At 40.4% G+C, this 24039-nt stretch overlaps 1 protein-coding gene across 6 annotated transcripts in view; it reads left to right on the top strand.

Annotated features, from left to right (window-relative positions):
* Window positions 1-24039, top strand: part of LYRM4 (LYR motif containing 4) — a 264652-nt gene that overhangs the window by 82258 nt on the left and 158355 nt on the right. Inside the window, exon 3 of one of the 6 annotated variants that reach the window (XM_073877542.1) lies at window positions 8391-8546. The exons of 4 other annotated variants lie outside the window; for them this stretch is intronic. In XM_073877542.1, coding sequence (XP_073733643.1) covers window positions 8391-8537 — 147 coding nt within the window. In that variant the 3' untranslated portion in view covers window positions 8538-8546. Of the gene's footprint in view, window positions 1-1952; window positions 2319-8390; window positions 8547-24039 lie in introns of those variants that run through there. One more of the 6 variants, XM_025891246.2, reaches the window with a different exon arrangement.

Here is a 24039-nt window from a genome sequence, read left to right as displayed (position 1 = left end):
GGACATTTCTCAACAACTGGGATCTCATAGGATTATTCTGTCGGTACATGTTAATCGTTTTGGATGGAAAACCTTTGCTTCACTAAATAATAGTACCAAATATAATGATGATAATAGTAAGAGTAATAATAGTCATAATAATACTGGCAGCTACTGTTCATTTGTTTCTTATACGCCAGACACTATATAACATATTTTCACTAAGGCTGAAAAGGAACAATGTATGCCACTCAAAGCTGCAAAATCCCACATTTCAGTATTTAAGATTACTGCCCCAACAGCAGATGAGGAATGCTGTGCGGGTATAGAAAGTACAAGGAACCTTTCACTTATACATCACAGGAGAGGGCAGAAATTACAAAGCAGCATATTTTATTTTCTCTCTTTCCTGTAGCCATTAGTCCATAAGCTCTGGATTAGCCAGCAAGAGACCCTGTTCCCAAATGCCTTTCTAAATAAATGCACACTGGCTGCAGGTTAACATTTCTCTACGTGGAAACTAAGTCAGAGGGGGCAAGGCAGAAAGGCGGAAAAGCCTTTAGTAATGAAATAATATGTGTGTGCCAGGTACTCACTTAAAATCAAAGATTTACACTTTTATTATAGTTTCTACAACTTTATGTGGCAAACGCTAGATTATAAAAATAAAACACAAACATGCAGACTAAATCTTTTCATAATAAGAAATCTCTCCATAACATAACATATTCCCCACTTTTAGGTTATGGCCTCTTTGAAAACTGATGCATTTAAGCTAAAGAATATGGTCCATCTCTATCAAGCAAAATGTGATTTGACTAGTAATTTAAGTGACTAGTAATTTAACTACTTACTGTATTCTATCTACCATGCTGATTAAAGGAAGAATCTAAACAGTGATTCTTAAACAGGGTCACATCTCAGACCACCTCTTTAAAATACACATGCCCAAGCTTGTAGGTTCTAAGTACCTGACTCTCCTAGATAAAGCCATGGCTCTCAACCACTTTTAAGACAAAAGGAGACATGCATGACATACCTCTAAAGTATCGATTGCCTTTTAATATACAGGGGGCTTATGGCCATGGAATTTTATTCTCAATTTAATGATCAGTTTATTAATCTTATATATCCAATAATTGAAACTTTAAAGTGGATCTTCAGGGCACCTGGGTGGCTCAGATGGTTAAGCGTCTGCCTTCAGCTCAGGTCATGATCCCAGGGTCCTGGGATCGAGTCCCGCATCGGGCTCCCTGCTCCTTGGGAGCCTGCTTCTCCCTCTGCCTCTCTCTCTTTCTCTCTTTCTGTCTCTCATGAATAAATAAATAAAAAAATCTTAAAAAAAAATAAATAAAGTGGATCTTCACTAAACATTTATGCATTGATTAAAAGCTAAATTTTATTTTCTTAACCAATTTTAAAAACAGTTACTAATCTAATAGAACTGCTGCTTTTAAACTCTCCAAACTTTTTTTTTTTTTTTAAAGTAGGCTCCAATGCCTAGCAGGGAGCCCACTGTGGGGCTTGAACTCATGACCCTGAGATCATGACCTGAGCCAAAAATCAAGAGTGACACTTAACTGACTGAGCCACCCAAGTGCCCCCAAACTAGCCAAACATCTTAAAGAGTAGCTGTAACAACACAAAAGTACTCATTATAAAACCAGTTACTCTACTTACTCCTAAACCTATTCCAGAATATTAACACTCTTGGTTTAGTTCAAGTCTCTTATTTCTACACAACATCCTCGGGTTTCAGAAATGTCACATTGATTAATACCTATCTCAGTCTTATTAACAAAGGAAAAAGAATACTTGAGGTTGCAGGACCTGAAGTAGATACCACCTGATTCCTGTCGGGGCACTAAGCACCAATCCAAGCTGCCCTTTTATGGGTAAAGTTCATTTGTTAAATCAGTGCAATTGTATGTGCCTGTGTGCATCTGTGCTTTATTTGTTTCTTTGTTGAACAGGACTACTATGAGCAGTAGGGAACAGAGGACCCATGGGAAGGAAGGAAATGTTCTCTTGGAGTCATACCGAGTCAGACATGCCAGCATTATACCATCTAGGTATGTCCAGCCAACAGCGAAAATGCAGACCTAGGGGTCAGAGGCCCCTTAGGGCAGGAGACCTAAGTTTGGAAGTCATCCGAGAAGAGGCAAAACCCCAACACTGGGCCGTGTTGCTGAGAGGGAGCAGTCAGAGAGAGAAGAGCATTCAGAACAGAGTTTCCAAGCATGATGTTTGCTGTGTCCATTACTTAGAACTCATCAGGAAGCTGTCTGCGAAGAGGCGGTTGGGACGCCATATTATTTCTGAGAGCTGCTTAATGGGAGAGAACAGGATCAGCAGGGCAAGTTGGTAGCAAAGAGCCGGAGAGAACTGAGAACTGTTTGAGAAGTGGGGGGAGTAGGTAGATGGGTCCATCTGGGATTTCAGGGTTTTTTTTTTTTGTTTTTTTTCAGGGTGCAAAGATTTTATTATGTTTGTAGACTAAGAGAAAGGAACCAGTGCAAAATAAATCATTGAAGACACAATAAAGAGTTGAAAAAAATTAATGGAGCAAGGCCCCAGAGCAACCAGGGGAAAGTGGTTTTCCTAAAGAATTCTCAAGTACCATTAGAGAAGGGAAAGAAAGAGAGCAGAACAGATAAAAAGACAGGTAAGACAAATCTGAGGCAAAGAAGGAGCAGTTGAAGAAACACACATTTTCCTGCTTTGTCATTCATCTTTCAAGCTGGTTTGTGTTTGGGACTATAAAAAACTTGTGATATGGCATCAAACATATCCACAGTTTCTTTTATACTTCTATTTTTCTTGGCATGAAAATTCATCCATCTTACATGCTCTCAACTCTTTCAAAAAATTAGAGAGCAGACCTGTACAAAGTTCAGGTTGTAGCATTGAGATGCATCACCGTGAAAAGGGAGAGGTGAAGAGGCTTGCTAGAGTTGATGTAAAGAGAGCGAAGGGAGGCCATTAACAATGCGTACAACGATCATTGTGCAACCGAGGTGACAGAGGGAAAGTCAAACACGCACTTTAGCAGTGAGATCAATCAGCCTGGTTTTGCAACATTTGGAGCAGATAGAGAGGTTAGTGCCATCTGCCAGGCTGGGATTGGCAGGGAGAATGCAGCGGTAGAAGTCAGATGAAGCAAGGGCACCCACTCAAGCATCACTGCAGTGACCGGTTCCCAGGCCCCAGCTGGGCAGCACAGCTGTGGGGCTGGAAGGGGCAGGTGGGCTATGAGAATGGGAGAGACCAGTCAACTAGAGGCCACACTGAGGAGAAGGAGCAAGCTCGGGGCAACAGATTGAGAAAAGCAGAAGGATGGGAGATTGAGTCAAGGTCTGGGGCTTGGCTATGTCAGTGAGGTCCATATCCAAGGGTAGGTGACGTTAGGGAGATAGCATCACTGGACTTGAGGATGATAGATACAGGGCAGGGTATCTCCTATTAGCGTAGATGCTGATAAACCTAAGAATGCAGGCAAAGGAATGAGTGGACAGGAAAATTGAGCTAGGGATCGAAGTTGTCAGAGAAAGGATAACAGCTACAAATTTGGGGAGAGAGGACAGCCTCAGTGTACATGATAGCCCCAGAGAAGGTATAGAACTTCAGAAAATGTAAACTTCAGAACAATCCAGAGGCTCTATAGGGATTATAGGCTCTTCAGATTTCATCAGTGACCATCTCCTGGAAGATGCTAGAATTCTCAGGTTAGCCCGGTAAACAAATCTACTTACTTAGCTGAATCACCATTTGTGGTTTTGTATTGAGATTTAGTTTTTTTCTACCTAAGAAACTGTGATGTGTGGCTAGAAGTAAAGGAAACTGATTAGCCTGTGTGACTGGCATAATAAGACTCCATCTGATACAGTCACATCTTTTGTGATTAAGCACAGTAAGGAATTAATGGTAAGAAGCCATAGCCAAAAGTGTATTATAAGCATGATGGAGCAGATAATACAAAACTCGCCTTGAATGGCTGGCTGTTCCTCAAAAAAAAATAATAATCATAGAGTTATCATATGATCCAGCAATTCCACTTCTGGGTATATTGAAGGCAGAGTCTCAAAGAGATATTTTAACCCATGTTCACAGCAACATGATCCCTAATAGCCATAAGGTGGAAACAACGCAAATGTCCTTTGATGGATAAAGGGATAAACAAAATGTGGTCTATATGTACAGTGAAATAAGCCAGTCACAAAAGGACATATCTCATATCATTCCACTTACAGAGGTATTTAGTATAACCAAATTCATAGACACAAAAAAGTAGAGTGATGGTTGCCAGGGGAATGGTGAGTCAGTGTTTAATGTGTTCAGAGTTTCAGTTTGGGAAGTTGAAAAGGTTATGGAAGTTGACGATGGTGATGGTTGCACAACAATAAGAATGTATTTAATGCTACAGAACTATAAACTTCAGAATGGTTTAAGTGATAAATTTTGCATATAATTAACCACAGTTTTATAAAAAGGTATGAATACAGTTTTCTGAATAAGTGGTTTAAGTGATAAATTTTATGTTTTATATGTTTTTTCACAACTATAAATAATCCCAGCTTGGACCCTGACTTGGAATTGTTAAGGGGTGTTTGCTCCCCATTTTTTTCAGGTGTGTATCTCTCAGTGAGAAGGTCAGTAAGAGCATGTCCTTAATGATGAAAATGTATCCTTTTCTAATCTACAAGGGTGTATAACCATGCATACGCACGTGCACGCATGCAAAACCATGCTTTACGACAGCAAATCTGGACTGCCAGTAAGCCCTCTTCCTTGAAAAGAACTCACTTTATTTTAACCCTCTGGGGCAGGGAAGTGGGCTCACATTCAGTCCCCTCTGTAACCCGTCTGCTCCTCTGCTAGAGTCTTGGCTGCATTGCCTGGATGACTACAGTATGTGTTGTTATTGTGTGTTTCACTAAGCATTCCCAAGGAAAGATGAGGGATGAGTAGTTGTTGGTGTAAATTTCAGCTAAATCTTCGCTTGGTTGAAGTGTTAGCCTCCTCGAGCCATTACCGACTCTTCTGTAAGTGAGACTCCCAGAGATTAGTAAGATCTCACACATTCATAACTGACCTCATGTTTCGGGATGTGTGGAGTAAGTGTTGGGAAGTGTGTGTGCGATGTAAGAAAGGGGAGAATGACCTGCCAGGTCTGCTCTCAGAAGCAGTGAGCCCACGTAGACACAAGGACAAGTCTTCACGTGTATACACATGTCCTAACTGAGAGTGTTCTGGTGCCTCTGTGTTTTCAAGGGGATTACGTAAGCATCATCAGCAGGAGCCTATGAAGCAGGATGGAGAAATACAGGTGTTCAGGAAGCATTAGCCTGGCAGAGCCCTAAAAAGTAAAACGAAGAAAAGGTGGCTCCAGCAGATGGTTGAAGTAGAATTAGCTGAGCATACATCAGCATATCTGTAGCCACTTTGGTGCTGTTAGACACTGGCCTGGATTACCAACCGTCTTCATGGTAGTTACAAAAGGGTTCTCCGTGTGGGTAGGGTCTGAATGATTGCACACCCCCCAAAATCATACGTGGAAACCCTACCCCCTAATGGGATGATATTAGAAGGCAGGGTCTTTGGGAGGTACTTAGGAGTAGATGAGGTCATTAGGATGGAGCCCTTGGGAACGGGATCAGTGCCCTGATTGGAGTCCCGATAGAGTGTGCTTCCTCCCACCCTCCACCAAGTGAAGACACAGGAGAAATCAGCATCTGCCACCCGGGAAAGGGCCCTCACTAGCACCCAACTGCGCTCACACCTAATCTCAGACTCCCAGCCTCCAGAACCATGAGAAGTTAGTGTCTGTTGTTTTAGAAGCCACCCAGCCACCCTCGGGGTGTTAAAGCAGCCTGAGTGGACCAAGACCGTGACCGTGACAGTTAAGAGGCAAAGGCAGACGAGGTGACCAAGTGGGCTGTGAAGTTCACCTTCAGGACCAGCTTGCTTTGCAGTGCTCAGTGTCAGTTCTCTGGCCTATCATTTCACAGGAAATACATAAAATCTCTTTTCTATGTAACCTTTTTTAAAAAACAGACTTTTTTTTTCTGATTTCCAACTTCTTTGGACTGTGTTAAAAATAATGTTGGGGATTAAATTTGTTTAGGTTTTTCTTCTTATTCTTGAAATGATCATTATTAATGCTAAAAGTGAACGTATTCATTTTTCCCTTTTAGAAGTTGCCAGAGAAGGGAATTACTTGCTTGTAGCCATAACAAAAATAGTTTGATTCATTAATGATGTAAATGCTTCACTGTATGTAAGTTATACATTGGGTTTTTTGTTTTCTTTTTTAAGAAGAAATTCTAGGTAGATCAGCTTTGCAAAACATCCATTTGGATTCAAAGTTGGCATTTATAGCAATTGAATAAAGAATGGTGGGTAGAGAGGAAGCCTGAGCTTCATCCCTGAGTCAAGGTTAACGCTATCATGTCGGGCCAAGGCTGTCTGCTTCCGGCTAACTCACAGGGATGCTCACCCTCAGCATATCTCACTCCCAACCTTATGTTGACATTACTCATTCCTGAGTTGACCCGGTTGTCTTTTCACTCCATCCCCATTTTTGCATTTCTCCACAGTTCTGCACACCACAGGCATTAGGGGGAAGATGTTCACACCAGTGCACAATCACTGCCACAGATGTGAGCCAGACCACCACAGATGTGAGCCAGAGAAAACACAGGGTTGTCTCTTTCCAGTTCCTGTCTATACTGCTGCTTTGCTTCAGGCTGAGATGTAGAGAAATGGGAAGGAAATGGAACAGCAGGCCAAGATGGAAAGGCTAAGTGTATTTTTGGTCCCTTTTACACTAACACAGATCGCCAGAATCTGAAGTCTGTTCATATTTACGTGTCCGTTTAAGAAACACGGATGCAAATGATTTTTGTATTTTTCATTTACACACACACACACACACACACACACACACACACACACGTCTGCAGAAAACAAGGGGTCCACTTTTAGAAGCTTTTTTTTTTTTTGAAAAAGTTATGCTTAAGAATCCTGAACAATGATTCTTAAGAAACACAGGAGAATTTCTGCATCCAAGTGTGACTGTTTAAATTATTTGCCTCGAGGGCCTGCCTGTTTACTTCAATAAACATCCTTTTCAGAATTGCCATCAGTTTTAGTTTCCAGTGCACATAAGAAAATTGAGTTGTATCATGGCCTCTTTCTTCAGACTTGACTCTGCATCACTTTTGACTATTTCCGAAAGGTAAATCTACCCTCAAGGGACGAAACTTTGACAACACAGACACTATTCAAAAGAATGTATGAGTTATTCATTCAATAAATATTGAATACCTACTATGTTGCCAAGTGTTCTGTGGGACAACAGGCAACAGACCAAATGAACAGACCATTTCAGTCCTTACTCCTCAGCTGCTGACAGTCTTAGGGGAAGACAGACATTCTCAAACAATTAAACATATAGTGAAAAGTGGTGGCACATGTGGGTACAGCAGGGGCCCAGGGCAAGGAGAGGCTTTCAGAAATGTTTTGAACAAAGACACCATCCCTGGAATACATTATCATCTCTGAAAATGACAGTCTTAAGAAAGGTGTGAGGTCTCGTATGTTTCTTGAAGACTGTCTTCATTTCCTAATTATTGCAATAAATAATAATAAATAGTAAATGCATTTGGCCTGACTTGTTTAGAATAATAGAAAACAGACACTGTAATGGAATAACTTGTTCTTTAGCCCCTCAGACTATTCAAAGAACGTAAGTTAGAGCATCTGACGACTCTAGTTGGATTTTATATTTTTGTAAGTCATTGAAATAACCTGGCACCAAAAGGATATATTTGATAAGCATAGCTAAAATGATTGAAGAAAACATTTAAGTAAAATATCCCTCAAGCCAGAGCAACAGGACAGAAACATGTCATAACAAGACAACATGGGAGTGTGGCTTGCGAGGTAAATGAGACAAGCATCCTTCACGTGGATGATACTTGTGTTGGCACCAGAGAGCTTGTGTATCACTGAATTAAACTCTTAAAGAAGCAGATTTCTTAAAAAGAAATCACCCTGGAGAACAGGGGTAGGGTTTTCTGGTCTGGAGAGTTCATTCCAAGCAAAGACGTGATTATTCCTGACTGTCATTGCATTACTAGGAAAACTTCTTTCTGAGATCCTTAAGAATACATCAACTATGCCATTTAAGGAAAGCCTTAAGAAGATACATTAACTAGCAGTGAAACATAGGGTCGAGAAATTTCTAAAATCATCTGTGATTTTTTTGTGTGTGTGTGCCAAATTTTACATTTCAGCAATGGTTGCAGCTGTCAAGAGCACAGCTCCCTTAAACACACAGCGAAATGGGAGACCTTGGTAGTCCTCCTTCAGTTTTTTTTTTTTTAAGATTTTATTTATTTATTTGACAGAGAGAGACACAGCGAGAGAGGGAACACAAGCAGGGGCAGTGGGAGAGGGAGAAGCAGGCTTCCCGCGGAGCAGGGAGCCCAGTGCAGGGCTCGAACCCAGGACCCTGGGATCATGACCTGAGCCGAAGGCAGACGCTTAACGACTGAGTCACCCAGGTACCCCCCCTTCCTTCAATTATTAATGATGCAGCTGTATTAGCATGCTTCCATATTTCCCCTTCATATTGCCGTTCTCAAGTATGACACACATTTATGACATTTAAACAGGATTTTTTAGGTATTTTCAAAGAGCCAATAACCCAAAACAAAACGAAACATGTCATGTAGAGCATCAAAGAAGCATATTCCTCAGTACAACCATGCTTATGTGTAATTAAGTGATGAGATACTTGGGAAAACATACAGGAAGTTTTGGAAGTAATACCTCTGTCGCCATGCCAGTGGAGATCAAATAATATTCTCTTACTTTGGGAACTCTGAGATTCATATTCACCCAAACTTGAAAAGACTGTGAAATAGGTAATCAGCTGACATTATCCTTGATTTCAAGACAAAGACGAAAACTTCATTTTCAAAGACAAGTCTGGATCCAATAATTCCACGGCTGGGTATTTACCCAAAGGGAAAGTAAAACACTAATTTGGAAAGATATATGCACCCCTGTGTTTATTGCAGCATTATTTACCATAGCCAAGATATGGAAGTAGTTTAAGTATCCATTGGTAGATGAATGGATAAAGAAGAGGTTGTGTGTATATATATATATATGTACACACACACACACACACACACACACACACACACACAATGGAATACTACTCAGCCATCAAAAAGAATGAAATCTTGCTATTTGCAACAACGTGGATGGACCCGGAGGGCATTATGCTAAGTGAAATAAGTCAGACAGAGAAAGAAAAATACCATATGATTTCACCATATTTGGACTCTAAAAGACAAAACAAAACAGAAACGGACTCATAAATACAGAGAACTGGTGGTACACAGTGAGAATATTTGTCTCTGATGCATGATGTCAGCCTTAATTGGGAACACTAAACTGCTGCGGATAACTCAGTCAGCTAGGAGTTGGAATCATCTGGCAGCTTCTTCACACAGGTCTGGTGCCTAGGCTGGGACCCACTACGACTGTTGAGCTGAATGTCTACAAGAACTGCAGGGGAGAGTATTCTAGAGGATAAGACACAGCTACATGGCTTTTATGACCTAGTCTTGAAAGACACATTGCATCCCTTCTGCCATATCCTGTTGGTCATAGCAGTCCCAAGTTCAGATTCAAGAGATGGGGATATAGGACCCCCCAATTCTCAATGGTTAGGAGTGTCACAAAATTTGTGGCCATGTTTTAAAACAACCACAGGCCCCTTTTCCTTAATATTGCAACAGCCCATTGTCCTGAAATTCTCAGAAGAATTATAATTCTTACATTATATTATATTAGAGTTATATGCTGTTATCCCCTACCCCCCCCCACCACCACCATCCAATTCAAGAATAAGCGCCTAGGAGCTCCACCCCTATCCCATTACCTCTTAAATCCCTAGGTCAGGCAGGAAAGAAAAGGTTGAATAAGCACACATAAAAAAATCAAGTGGAGGAAAACTGGAAAGCTTTCATCCATTTTAAAGGGACAGCTATTAGTTCTAAATGAAGGTAAGAATGAAGTCTTTGTATTTCCACATCTTTCCATTGTACTGTGAAATTGGATTTTTGAATTGGCTCACATTGTTTTAAAAACATGCTGTGGGCCAGCCAAACACATTTGCTGGCTGCACGTAGCCCAAGAACCACCAGTTTTTGACCTCTGGACCTTCCTGTGATCTGGATCTATAATATTTATCTATGCACGGGCTCTGAACCCCTCTTATAAAGGTCCAAAACTCATAAAGCAAAGCAATATTTAATATCGCACACTTATATTTATTCACAAAAATCTGCGCCCTGGGGTCTAGGTGTCCCTCATTTTAATACTGCTTATTTTAAGTAATATTTGCAGAACCTCTGTTCAAGAATCTAGGTTCTCACTAAGTGAAAGGCATCCTTCCTCCCATCTACAATTAGCATAGAAATGGTAACATTTTAGTGCATTAATTATGTGTGATGTCTCTAAGCCCGATTAGCTAAGGAAAGACCTTTAATGACTAGCTGTATAAAATCGAAGAAAGATTGGCTTATATTTCATATCCTCAATTCTTCTCAGTATTGGTTAGAATTTAAACTTATCCATGGAGCGCCTGGGTGGCTCAGTCGTTAAGCGTCTGCCTTCGGCTTGGCTCAGGTCATAATCCCGCGGTGGTCCTGGGATCGAGCCCTGCTTCGGGCTCCCTGCTCTGCAGGAAGCCTGCTCCTCCCTCTCCCACTCCCCCTGCTTGTGTTCCCTCTCTCGCTGTGTCTCTCTCTGTTAAATAAATAAATAAAATCTTTAAAAAAAATTAAAAAACTTGAGCATGGTATCTGTTTAAAATAGAAGGAAAACATATATTTTTTTATATGTACCACAATTTAGTATTCGGGACTTAACAATTACCAACTATAAGTGTAAAGACAAAATAAAAGTAGAAGAAAATAGACCAAGAGATTTAAGAAATCTGAAGCTAAAGCTTTATTTTTCTTCCTGCCCTCCTTGAACTAATCATTAGCTAAATATATTTATAAATAACCCCCTCCCTCTAAGAAGAAATGTCATAGTAACACCAAACAGGATGAGCACAGTGAATGTGCTCATTTTCCTTTTTATAACTTGAGTCTTTGTGAAAACATCCCTCGGGCTCTATTCATTATCACCTCTGGGTGAAGCAACCAGTGGGGAAAGATGGATATATTCCTCCTTTTAACCACAGTAATTGATTTTAAAGGTGACTCTATCCTTAGGAACATGGCTTTTGCCCTGGCAGGGTGAAATTAGTTGTTTTTCTCTTGGTGAAGGTGAAATTTTAATGATTTTTCAATAGTCTCTAGAATATTCCCTGCTCTTTGTAAAAAAAAAAAATGCGTTGTGAGATCTAAACACAGGCAGCTGCTTGTGGGAAACTCTTTATTCCTCCTTTACCCTAACATGGGGTGGGGTGGGGGAGCGGAAGCAGCAGGACATCTTTGCTGAGCACGCACTATGGAAAACCTCAGGTCTGGTGAAAGAGGAGGGGCTTTCTGCAGTCTGCGTACTGGGTCACAGTTCTCTCGTCACAGAACCCTGGAGCTCGGGACCAGAAGTGACGTTAACAGTCCCCAGGACCTTTTCCCCAAGGCATGGGTCCTTCAGTAGCTTCCAGTATCCCTTCAAAGCCTCCTTTTTCCACAGCAAGAGGTGCCGCAGGAACCTGCCCCTCATCCCTAGGACATCTCGCTGGTGAAAGCAACTCACAGAGCAGGTTACTGTCATTTGAAAGCTGGGTCATTACTTTAAGACCTGCTTCTTTGTAAAGTGAATTTCTCTTCTGCATAGTACTTAAGCCTGAGCCCTGTCTGTGCTCAGAACACTTGACCATCAGAGGTGTCTAGCTCATAATAGGCACTCAGTAAATAGTTTGTAAATGAAGAAAGCTTAACATTCTATGAGACAATGTATTCTTGATCACTCATACTTGTTAAGTGCTCTCTTCAATAACGTAAATAGTGGTGTTTCAAATATGTTAATATAGGTTATCCTCAATTTCAAAAAAAAGGACTGCAATTATATTTAACTCAAGTGTGGCATCTTTAATGCAGCTGGTTGTTCTTGTTCTGGGACTGATTAGCTCATGATTCGTTAGCTCTGCACATCTTGGGTACATATGTGAATGTGCTGCTTTGCAATAGGTTAGAACCCTGCCCAGCTCAAGGAGTGGCCTAAAGGAATCTTGCAAACAGAAGGTTCCAGTTCCTCGAGCAGTGCCCAGAGCATAGCTCCATGTACAGCATGTGTGACGGTGTGACTGTGTCTAATTGGTGTGTTGGTATTAACGAACGTGTAATGGCACAAAGCACAGGAAATTTCACTACATCTCTGGCAAATTCATATTGAGAAAGGACAGATGGTTGAAAACAGCCACAAAATATTTTATTACATGTCTGCAAAAATCATTAGTAGTTAAAGAGATGTATTAATGGGTCAGATTCACTTAGGGAGTCATGTTTCTATAATGCACATTAAAGCAATGACACTTCTGGTATTTTTAATGTAATCAGGGTCAAAGACAAACATGTCTTTGCATGTGATTAGAAAATGGATTTATTGACCGTAAAGAAGCTGCTGTGAAACTTGGCTCCACATCACTAGGGAGGTATTGTTCTTATCTTCTTACATTTAAGGAGTGAAACACTAATCAGGTGCTAGCCCTGTAGGTTATTGAAATAATACCATATCGTTTCATTGGTATAATCTGGGGGGATGGAAAAGGGGTAGAGTTATTATTTCTGGAAGTCATCAAAAACCTGTTTTTAAAAAGCCACGAATAACTGACCAGTTTGTGAACTTTGAATGACCACTTTTAATCACCCAAGTTCTTTAACAAATCCCTTTAAAATTAATAGGAACGTCAGTTATTTGGACTTCCTGAGCATGAGAATGATTTCAGTGGATTTTTGTAAGTTTTGTTTCATTCTGTTGTGATCTCTACATGGGGGACTCGAATTCACGACCTGAAGACCAAGAGTTGCTCGCTCTTGCAGCTGAGCCAACTAGGCATCCTGATTTCAGTGGATGTTTCAGGTGTGTGTATCTGGGAGATGGAGGAGGCGTGTTAGGCCAGGTGCAGTGACTTCGCACAGTCCCTCCGTGCTGAGCGGAACTTTCCACGCTCCAGGTCAGAATGTCAGAATCCTGAGGTGGCCAGTGCTTGGGGAGAGGGGCTTTCTGCAAAACAGGATCTGGGCAGTTCTGTGAATCTAGCACGGAAGCCAGAGGAATGGGGGTGTTCCTGGACCTGTGGTCATTGTTCTTGGGCTCTCTCGCTCGCTCAGAGCATTTGGAAATGCTCTTTCCCCAGCTTTTTCTTTTTCTGGGCTTTCTGAAAATTGCTGCTCTTCGGACCGTGTGCTCTTCCACGCCATGGCAGCCTGTGTTTCTGCATGCTTTCCCAGCCTGTTAGAATGCATGGGTCTATAGCACATGTTTTCACTTGTTACCTTTTAGATCCGCTGCCAACTTTTGGCTTCCAGGCAGGCCTGAAATCACATAGTTAGTCCATCTCCAGAGCCCCTTTTGGACATGGGCTAGAGTTCCTAATGCAGCCAGTTAGCTCACAGTGCTTTTCCTGAAGTCCATGACCTGGAGTTACAAACAGATAGCGGTCCTGTTGCCATCCTCACATGGCCATGTGGGTGTTAGAGTGAGGTTTATGGACTCTGTTCCAATGGAGCACTGATTTATAGCGCTCTCTTCTAGAAACTGATTACCTCTGAGTCAGTTTCCCCCGATTCATAGCTGTTTCCTTATCCCATCAACCTAAAAATAATAAACAATTTAAATATCCTGTGTAAATCTGTCATGTTTGATAAAAGCGTGGCGAGGGGGGGGCGGGTGGAAATCTCATCACCTACCGTGACGATGGCATAAAATCCCCGCATTTTGCTCCAGCAGAGTTTTCACCACCGAGAAAGGTTGCTTTGTCATCACTTTGGACTCTTAAAATGTTTTTTTTTTCCTTCCCCGCCCCTCCCCTTGCCCTCCTTCCTGGACTTCCAAAATGTTTATATGGTTGGTTAACAAGCATCAGCAAAAGGATAACAACTGCTATTGATTGCTATATTACAGCTGTGGAAAGCTTAAACTTGCAGAATTATTCCTGATTATAAAATAAGTCTTGGCTCTCTGTTAGCATTCATTGTCTCCTCCACCCCACCCATTGTTCATTTTTGTGTGACACTGATATCTTTCTCGGTAAGAGGTGTCAACTGCGAACCGTAAGAAGCCCTCTGAGTACGAGATGCTGGATGGCGTTTATGATTCATACTTGCACATGGAGGCATTGAAAGGATGGAGGGCTCTCAAGAAGTAGTGTTTTCCTAACGAGAGAGGGTAGGAGCTGCAGACAGATACGATGTTGATGAATGATCAGTGGGTTTGTTGCCATTGGGAAGGTTGGTTCAAGGGAAGTATTGCATTTTTTATTACATGGATAATCCAGAGTTACTGTAATAATGTGTGAGGAGAGGAAGAAAAATTATTCATAATTCTTCTGTCCTGAAACACTATTGTATTCATGCATATCCTTCCAGAATGTTACTTCTGCAGATAGATAACATATGAAGGTATTGTTTTTCATTAAATGGAATCCTACTAATCATGTATAATGTTGTGATTTCCTAATTAAAATTAACAGTTTTCAAGTCATTGAAAATATGCATACATCATCATTTTTAAGTGGACACATCAGGTTCCACCGAGTGCACTAAGCTCATTCATTTTGCTAACCCACCCCTGTTGTTAGACCTGTAGGAGGTGTGTGCCACTTTAAACAATGCCCTGGCAAACATACTTGTGAATGACGTATCTTTTTTCACTTATCTACCTCTTCATTTAGGATAGATAACTGGAAATAGACTTGAGATAGGTCAAAATTTGTGCCCAATATATGGAGATTTTATATACGCCCAATTTGGGAGGAGAAGGTGTTTGTTTTTAATGCTCTACTACTGTGTCGCTCCTGTTCTGAGATTAGGTGAACTCTTGCCATTCATATGGCCACATTTAAAGGAACAAAGTGAGAAAAGCTGTTTCACATTTAATTACTTCTTGGGTCCCAAAACCTTTGTGAATCTGACAAAGCTTTGGATGCTCCGCTAGAAAAATGCACATATATATACAATGCCAAGGGTCCATCTGCTCCTGAGTGTGGTTCAGTCTTTGACTTACAGGTACTTCCTAGCTTTTTGTTTTTAATTATTACCACTTTCATACCAGTTAAGAATGAAGTTAATTTCTTGTTTCTGCTCCAATCTAATAAATATTTTATGTTCTTCCCTGTATAGTCTGTTTTATATTGGACTGTTACAAATAGTACTGAAACCAAGAATGAAATCATTCTGAAGAAGGATAAGACTGCCCCTACTACTCTAGATATACATTTAGTAGAGAGTTATCAAAGATTTATTTGAGGCATTTGAGTGAGACCATTTTAAACGTATAGGATGTGATGTTCACACGCTTCACTTTACCCCATCTGTTCATGCATTTTTCCTGCTTGCAGGATTTATCCAGTTGACTATCTCACTGTCCCATTTGGCATGACCAAAGCAGACTCATCATTTCTTTCTCAAAACGTGCTCCACCTCCTTGCATCCAAATTTCTGTTAATTATACCGCTCTTCTTCCAGTCACTCATGGGGGAAACTTTAGATTCAGCTTGAGCTTTTCCTTGCCCAAAGTATTAATCAGGGATTTCCACAGAAACAGAACCAAGAGGATATTTAGTGTATAGAAAGAGAGAGGGAGAGGGAGAAAGGGAGAGAGATTTGTTACAAGGAATTGGCTCACAATTATGGAGGCTGGCAAGTCCCAAGATCAGCAGGGTGAGTCGGCTGGAGACCCCATGTTCCAGTCCAAAGTGCCAGTAGGTTCAAGACCCAGGAAGAGCCTTTTTGTCAGTTTGACTCCGAAAGGAGAATAAAACCTGATACTCCTTTTTAGACCATCAGGCAGGAAACATTCTCTCTTACTTAGGAGAGGGCCAGCCTTTTGGTTCTTTTTAGGCCTTCAACTGACTGGATAAGGCCCACCAACATCACAGAAGGCAGTCTGTTTTGTCGGTGTTGGTTCACAAACTGGCCCCCATACACGAAGGGCAGGGAAAGACCAAAGAAAGAGGCACAGCACTCCAGATTGGCAGGTCGTGTGTTTAATAAGCAAGGGAGTGTACTTAACAGGGCTTATCTTGAGTGGCCACAGAGAAATAGATCTTTATACCTGCCTGCTGGAATCTTAAAAGTTTATATAGAGGCCAGAACTGGATTCAGTCACATAGCATCTAGATAGTCTCAAAAATACCTTATTCTCTCCAGGTGATGTCCTTGAAATCAGCTCCCACTGTGGAAACGGTGGGCAAAACACACATTTTAAGGACAGGGGAGGAGGTGAGGAGCCTCTGATTGCCAGGGTCCAGCTCACAGGTCAACAGGCAGCCACGTCTTCTTGATGACCTCCTCCAGCACTCAGTCTACTGATTTGAATGTTAGTATCATCCAGAAGCATCACACTGGTCATCTCTTCTTCCTGCAGACCTGGTAGAAGTCACACAACAGATGCAGAGTGCAGAGTGACAGGATAAAATAGCACTGGCTTTTTCGTACGGGACTTATAGAATCCTGAGAGACACAGTTGGGAAAAGACAAGCAAATAAGTCAGCATCGCAACCCTAGACAGGAAGCACTTTCAAGGTTGCAAAAGAGGTTTTAACCTTCAGGGAGAATATGTGTGGTGTGTGGGAATGAAAGTAGGTATATGTTTCTCATACAATTGATCCTCATTATTTGCAGACTGCGTATTTGAGAATTCACCTACTTGATACCCACAGCACCTTCACCAGTGATTGGTTATCTGCTCTGTTCCACTTACCTAGTTATGCTGTTGACCACGCCATTAACAGTGCCATTGTTAACTCTTGTTTTTAAAAGAGGTACCTGGGGCACCTGGGTGGCTCAGTTGGTTAAAGCGACTGCCTTCGGCTCAGGTCATGATCCTGGAGTCCCGGGATCAAGTCCCACATCCGGATCCCTGCTCAGCAGGGAGTCTGCTTCTCCCTCTGACCCTCTTCCCTCTTGTGCTCTCTATTTCTCATTCTCTCTCTCAAATAAATAAATAAAATCTTTAAAAAAATAAAATAAAAATAAAAGAGGTACCTTCTGGAAGACACTGTCATGGGCCCCGACAAGCTTTGCTCGCACCTTTTTTGGTGTGTCCGTTGGCTCCTTGTGCTCTTTTAAAAAACTAACCACTTTAATCTCTGCTTTGATTCCCAAATTGATCAGACCTGACTGCTGTCATCTAAGTGGTAAGATTTGTTGCTCAAGCAAGAAAGAGTCAAAAATACGTTGGTCTGGTTTTCTTCCTGTTTATGTTGAAATTCTTCAAAAATACAAAGAAAAAAATTTTTTTAAGATTTTATTTATTCATGAGACACACACAGAGAGAGAGAGAGAGGCAGGCTCCCCATGGAGCAGGGAGCCCGACACAGGACTCGATACCAGGACCATGACCTGAGCCGAAGGCAGACGCTTAACAGACTAAGCCACCCAGGTGCCCTTTTTTTTTAAAATAATACAAAAATAACCCATATACCCTTCGCCCCGGTTGACCAGTTGCAAGCATTAGCCACATTTGCTCACTCTCACCGATTTGCCCACCCTCTTGTTCTCCTCCCTCTGTCCCTGTCACCATCTTCGTCATTCTTTCTGTATGCTTTCCTGAGCCACGTGAAAGTAACTCACACACATAATGACACTCTCCTAAATTTTTCAGCATGTGTCTCCTAAGAACAAGCATATTCTACATAGCCAAGAGACCAATATCACATCCAGGACAGTTATCAGTGATGCAATAGCATTATCCATTAGCGTAAAATACAATCCAGTACAAATTTCTCCATTTTCCCCCAACATACTTTTCCCTCTCCCGCTCCCATCGGGATCCAATAAAGGGTCCACCCCTGGCCGCCATGTTTCTTTTGTCTCCTTAAATCTGGACCACCAGCACCTCTCCTCACCCCTCTCCTCACCCTTTTTTGTGTCTTCTGTGAGATTTCAGTTTTGAAGAGTCGAGGCCAGTTGTCTTGGATAATGTCCTGCCATCCGTACTTCATCTCATTGTCCTTAGATTCAGGTAAAATATTCTGACACGAATACTGCATGAATGATGTGTGGTTCTCATTTTGTCGCATCAGGAGGCACCCCGTGTATTGGGGATGCTCAGTTTGTTCATTTGCTTGAGATCTCCCTTTCTCCCTATAATTAGTAAGTGATATTTAAGGCCTAGTGAATATCCTGTTCAGCAACTTTTCATCCAGGTTTTAGCATTCATTGGTGATAACCCTTGCCTGAATTATTACATGAGTGCTTGCAAAAGGTGATTTTCCAGCTTGCTCGCACTCTATACAAAAGAGCTCTCTCTTTCCGCCCTAACTCTTCTTCCCCTATTTTTTTGAGTATCACTAGAAATTTATTGTTTGTTCAAAGTGTAGTCCATTACCATCATTGTTCCTTTGATGCTCACACTGTTCCACATTTGCCAGTGGGAGCTTTTTCTGTCCAGTTCCTGTGTCCCTTTGACATGTCCTGGTTAGTCTTTGAGCACCTCCTTATTTTCTGACACAAAGTGGTTTTTTTTCGCTTTGTTTCTTCCCAGTAAGATGATACAAGAAGCAATTATCTTTTATTTTCTATCCATAGCTATATTTTATCAGAGCAGCCAACTATTTTAAATAAGCAAACAAAATGTATACCCCATTCATAGCTAAAAATAAAGTGCAATGTATTTCTCCAGAAATGGATTTCTGGATCAGAGCCTAGCTACTAATAACCCAAATAAACAGACGCTTCCTCTCAGCAAAGAGTAGGCCATTAAGAAATATCTGATTGGCATTGTTTGTATGTGAAAAGCCTCTTCCGTGACAGCAGAAAAAGGAAGGTGAATTGTACTTACAATTCAGAATGTAAAGTCATTCATCGGACAGGTGTTTTTATAATTTACGTCATGTGCCCCGCACCATCCTAAGTGCTATTATAGATATGTAAGGGTATATTATTAAAAAGGCAAAAGGAGGTAAAGCAAATTGAAAAATAGAAACAGGTCAATACGTGACAGTGTACTTACTAATGTTATAGGAATTAATAGGGGAAGAGATAACATGGAGCAGAATGTGGGGTAACTAGTCTGTGAAGGAGCTCAAAGCAAAAGTGAACTTTGATTCAGTGGTTGTGTTTCTGTGTGTTTGTGTAGTCATGGTACAAGACTTTTTCTGACATAAGAAGCTGTTAGCAGTGATTATCTTTGGGGAAGGGGCCAGAGGGACAAGAAAGAAGGAAGCAACCCTTCTGTGCATATATTACTCTTATAACAACAAAGACAAATTAAAGATTTTGGATGGGAAGAGGGGTCTATGCCAACTGAATAAAAGAGTTGAAGCCCAGGCATGGGCTGGGCTGGGGCATGAGAACAAAGTTAGAATTGATCTTTCAGACTATGGGGGAATGCCAAAAGGTTGTGACAAAAGTAGGCATGCCTTGGGGGGGGTCTAATGTAGGAAAACAATAATTTGCACACACACCGAAGGCTTCTTTGCCTTTATTCAGAAAAGAGTCACTATGTGGTTTTTAAAATCAAGCTTAATTGCTTCTAGTTTATTTAAAATATACTTTGATTTATATTTTTGAAAACAGAGTCATTGGGATATGTCTTTTGAGTAAGTCAAGGCATACCTGTGTATATTTATGACATCTTTGAACAATTTGTTTTGGTCCACCATTTCTGAAATGACACTCCTCAAAAACCACTTCTCTGGCTTTGTCAAGATCATTTTTTTTTTTTATTACCACAAAGGTTTAGATGCCAGTGATCATGTATCTGCCTATGGTACCATCTTTGAAATAATCGTGTCCCCAGGGTAGACAGTGCTCCTTGTCACATTCTAATGATGCAGCATTTGGGGACAGGATGCCACAGTAAAATGATTTTGTGGGTTAATCAGTTTTGTACTTACATACTGGGCTGCTTTCAGCTGTGGATTCCACTAATTCCTCACGCTTCACTGTGATGATGTATGCACAGGTAAGAATGAGAGGAATGTGTATGTACAAGGCACTCTGAAAATGGATGACCCTTCCCTTTCTCCTCGTAAAGCCAACTGTTAACAACTACAGGGTTTTGTGCTTGGCTTAGTTTGGATGTTTGGCGGGGAGTAGGGTGGGGGTGGCTAGAGGTTTTTTGGTTTTGCCTCCATTGAATATAACAAATTGTATCCAAGGAAAATTCTCAGACTCTCAAAATAAATTCAATTTGTATTTACTCAAGTCCAAATGGTCCCAATTCTCAACAATTCATTCATCCAAGTGAGCTTTTAAGAACTGGTATGTTACTCCTCCTCATTCTAAGCCACTTATTTATTACTTTCCTCATAAGTCCAAAAATAAGCATAAGAAGCTCAAGACAGTTTTGTTTTACCTGTGCCTAAGTCTCATCTGTTTGGTGGCGATGGGGTGTTCATCCTGATATGGGTCACTTATGGGGTCAAAGGACTAGTTTTTCTCCCTTCTACTCTATGACAGATATCCTGGAACAGATTAGGGACAAGTGGGAAATGGCTCAGGTATAACACTATTCTCTACTCCACTTCCTAGCTCATCCCCCAAAATCAACAGAGGCAATATGAACACCTTGGGAAAAAATGAAGAATATCTGCATGATAACATTCATCATAGAAACTGGGCCCCAGAGTCACATGGTGTGGCTTTTTAAAACAACTATCACCATCTCAGCTCCACACTGTTTAGATGATGATGTTGGGGAGCTTCTAAGTTTTTGAAACGAAAACTTTCAATATTTAATGTAGTTAAAAAAAAGTTTCTCCAAAGACAGCTTTCAGCATTACCACAAATCTCTGTGTGGTGGTGGTTATTGTAGTGTACCCCTTAAAAATTCTATTTTTTTTAATGTATTACCAATGCTGGGGTAGATACAAACATAGAACAAAATATTCTTCAAACAGCTCTTTCATAGCGCTTGCTGTTCAATAGTGAATGAGATTTTTTTCTTCTCACTATAATCATTTTTGGTATTTTTGTTAAAACTTGAATTATAATTGTATTATATTTATAATTTAAAAAAAAAATTGTCCTCCTAGCCTTTCACTTTACTGGTTTTGTTAAACAGTCTCAGCTTTGTAATTCTCAGTTTCACTCTACACTTTTCATTTAGTGGATTATAGAAATGTAAGGCTCAATCTCAGTAACCTCTTTTCTAGAAACAGACTAGAAGAAAGTAAGCTAACATTCATTGCCAATTTGGGGGGAAATTATGTTGTGTCGTATCTAAAAAATGAATTTCCTGGGATTCTGAAATTGCATCCACTGATTAGTTTAGTATCCACACAAAACTAGAGAAAAACAAATTAGGACAACTGGATGTTAGCATAACAAATCTACAAAAAGATGGGAAAAGGGACCATTAAAGAGGCTGCTCATGGAAAAATAAACACAGACATACACCTGTGTCCATGCTGAAGCTATTGCTAAATCAGTCTAAAGGGAGGGAATCATAAGTAATGATTTGAATGAGGAATTAAGACAAACTCATTAAAACTAGCAGTGTCTTCCATCCTTTATTTCTCCATTTTCTCATCTAAAAAAAAGGTAAAGAAAATGCTTCTAATTAGATGCTCACAGAGTTCAACATGCTTGGTTGAATGATAGAATACCCAAAAGCACACTGCATTTAAACTAATTTCCAACTGGGGAAGCTCCTGTGGGGCATAGTTTTCCCCCCCCTTTTTTTTTTGTTCTGGTTTTGTTTGTTTTGTTTTTAAGAATAAAAAAAAAATTCTCTTTAGGTTATTGGTTATATAAATGCCCTAGGAAGGGGGCGGGACAGACGGGGAGAGGCAATTGTTTAAAAGTGAATCAGTTTTTCAATGGAAAACCTGATTATGAATTCCTTTAAAAACACTTTTTGTTAAAATATATGAACAGTGCAGTGTCATAAGAGTATAGCTTTTTGTAAATTGAAGATACCATGTACTCAGAACCCAAATCAATGAAGAGAACATTATCAACACTCCACAAGCCTTTGTATTTCCTCATCACTGTACCCCACCAAGGATAACCACTGTTGGGATTTATCCCATAGATTGGGTTTCCTGTTGTTCTTTCTAAAATGGAACTGGGCTACTTCTCAAGATTGTTGGAGATTCGTCCATATTATTGCATGCTGGTGTGGATGGTTTGTTTTCAGGGCTTTATGTTTTTTCATTGTGTGAATACACCGCAAAATTTATGTATCCTTTCTACTACTGATGGGTATTTGGGTAGTTTCCAGTTCCAGGCTGAATAGTGCCTATATATATTGGTACTTATCTTTCAGTGAATGGTCATTCTAGGAATGGAATTGCTAGGTCATAGGTTTTGCATCTATTCATGTTTGGAAGATACTGCCAAGAAGTTTTCCAAAATAGATGCCACAAATTGCATTCCCATGAGCAATATATATTCCAGTTACTCTGCATCATTTCTAAAACTTGGTATTTTCTGTCTTTTTTCATTTTAACCATGCTAGGGGATATATGGTGGTTTTAATTTTAATTTTTCTAATAACTCATGCAGATGAGCCCCTTTTCATGTATTTGTTCATAGAGGGATATTTCATGTTCAGAGATTGGAATACCCATTATAAAGTTGTCAATGTTCCCCAGGTTGATGTATAGATATAATACAATCCCAGTCAAATTACTAGCAATCTTCTTTTGCAGAAACCAAGAAGCTCATTAAAAAACTCACATGGAGGGGTGTGTAGGTGCCTCAGTCAGTTAAGCATCTGCCTTCAGCTCAGGTCATGATCCCAGGGTCCTGGGATCGAGTCCTGCATCGGGCTCCCTGCTCCATGGGGAGCCGGCTTCTCCCTCTGCCTTTGCCTGCCGCTCCCCCTGCTTGTTCTCTCTCTCTCTGTTTTTTCAAAAAAATAAAATCTTTAAAAAAAAATTCACGTGGATATACAAAGGACCAAGGCTAGCCAAGGAATTCTTAAATAAGAAAGCTAAAATACTCCCACTGTTGTACATAAAACCTATTTGAAAGCTTTGGTAACTAAGACTGCATTACTGGTGCAAGGCTAGGCTAACTGATCAATGGAACAAATACAATCCAAAAAGAGACCCACTTATATACTGTCACCTGATTTATGGCAAAGATGACACTACAGTGCAATGGGAAAGGGATAGTCTTTTCAATAAATGGTGCTCAGCCAATTAGATAGCTGTTGGGAAGGAAAAGAATCTTAACCTCTTCCTCATTTCATGCATAAAAGTGGATCGTAGATTTAAGTGGGAAAAGCGTGTGTGTGTGTGTGTGTGTGTGTGTGTGTATTATTTTAGAGGAAAACAAAAGAAAACTTTATTACCTTAGAGTACACAAAGGTTTCTTAAACAGGACACAAGTATGAACCATAAAAGAAAAAAATTAGTACATTGGGCCATGTTAAAATTGTGATGGCAAGAACACCATCATTAAGAGAATAAAAAAGCAAAATGGGTGAAAATGTCTGAAAAAAGATCCACCATCCAGAATATATTTTTTAAAACTCCTACAAATCAATTTTTTTTTAAAGAGTGAAACCAGCTTTTATAAAATGGGTAAAAAATACGAACATTCACAAAAGGTGATACCCAGATAGCCAGTTAACGGGGGGGGGGGGGTTCCTTTGGTTTTTTTTCCTTTTCTCCTTACTTTTAATAAGAGAATATATGTGTCATGTACATATTCAGCTACTTCTTTACTACTGACACTCTAAAATAGTATGCCTATGAAACATCAATAATGTGAGTAATTACAATAAAACGTGATATCCTTTAAATATTACTGTTTTAGGTTCATGATGTTTTGATGCCATGGACATATAAACATGTGAAATCTAAAGGATGCAACAGCAGGAAACACCAGATGGTTTCACACATAC

The sequence above is a fragment of the Callorhinus ursinus genome, unplaced genomic scaffold (genome assembly GCF_003265705.2).
Source record: "Callorhinus ursinus isolate GAN/ISIS: 27379988/994484 unplaced genomic scaffold, GSC_fseal_2.0 scaffold26, whole genome shotgun sequence".
Lineage (NCBI taxonomy): Eukaryota > Metazoa > Chordata > Mammalia > Carnivora > Otariidae > Callorhinus > Callorhinus ursinus.
This window is presented reverse-complemented; position numbering and strand designations above follow the sequence as displayed.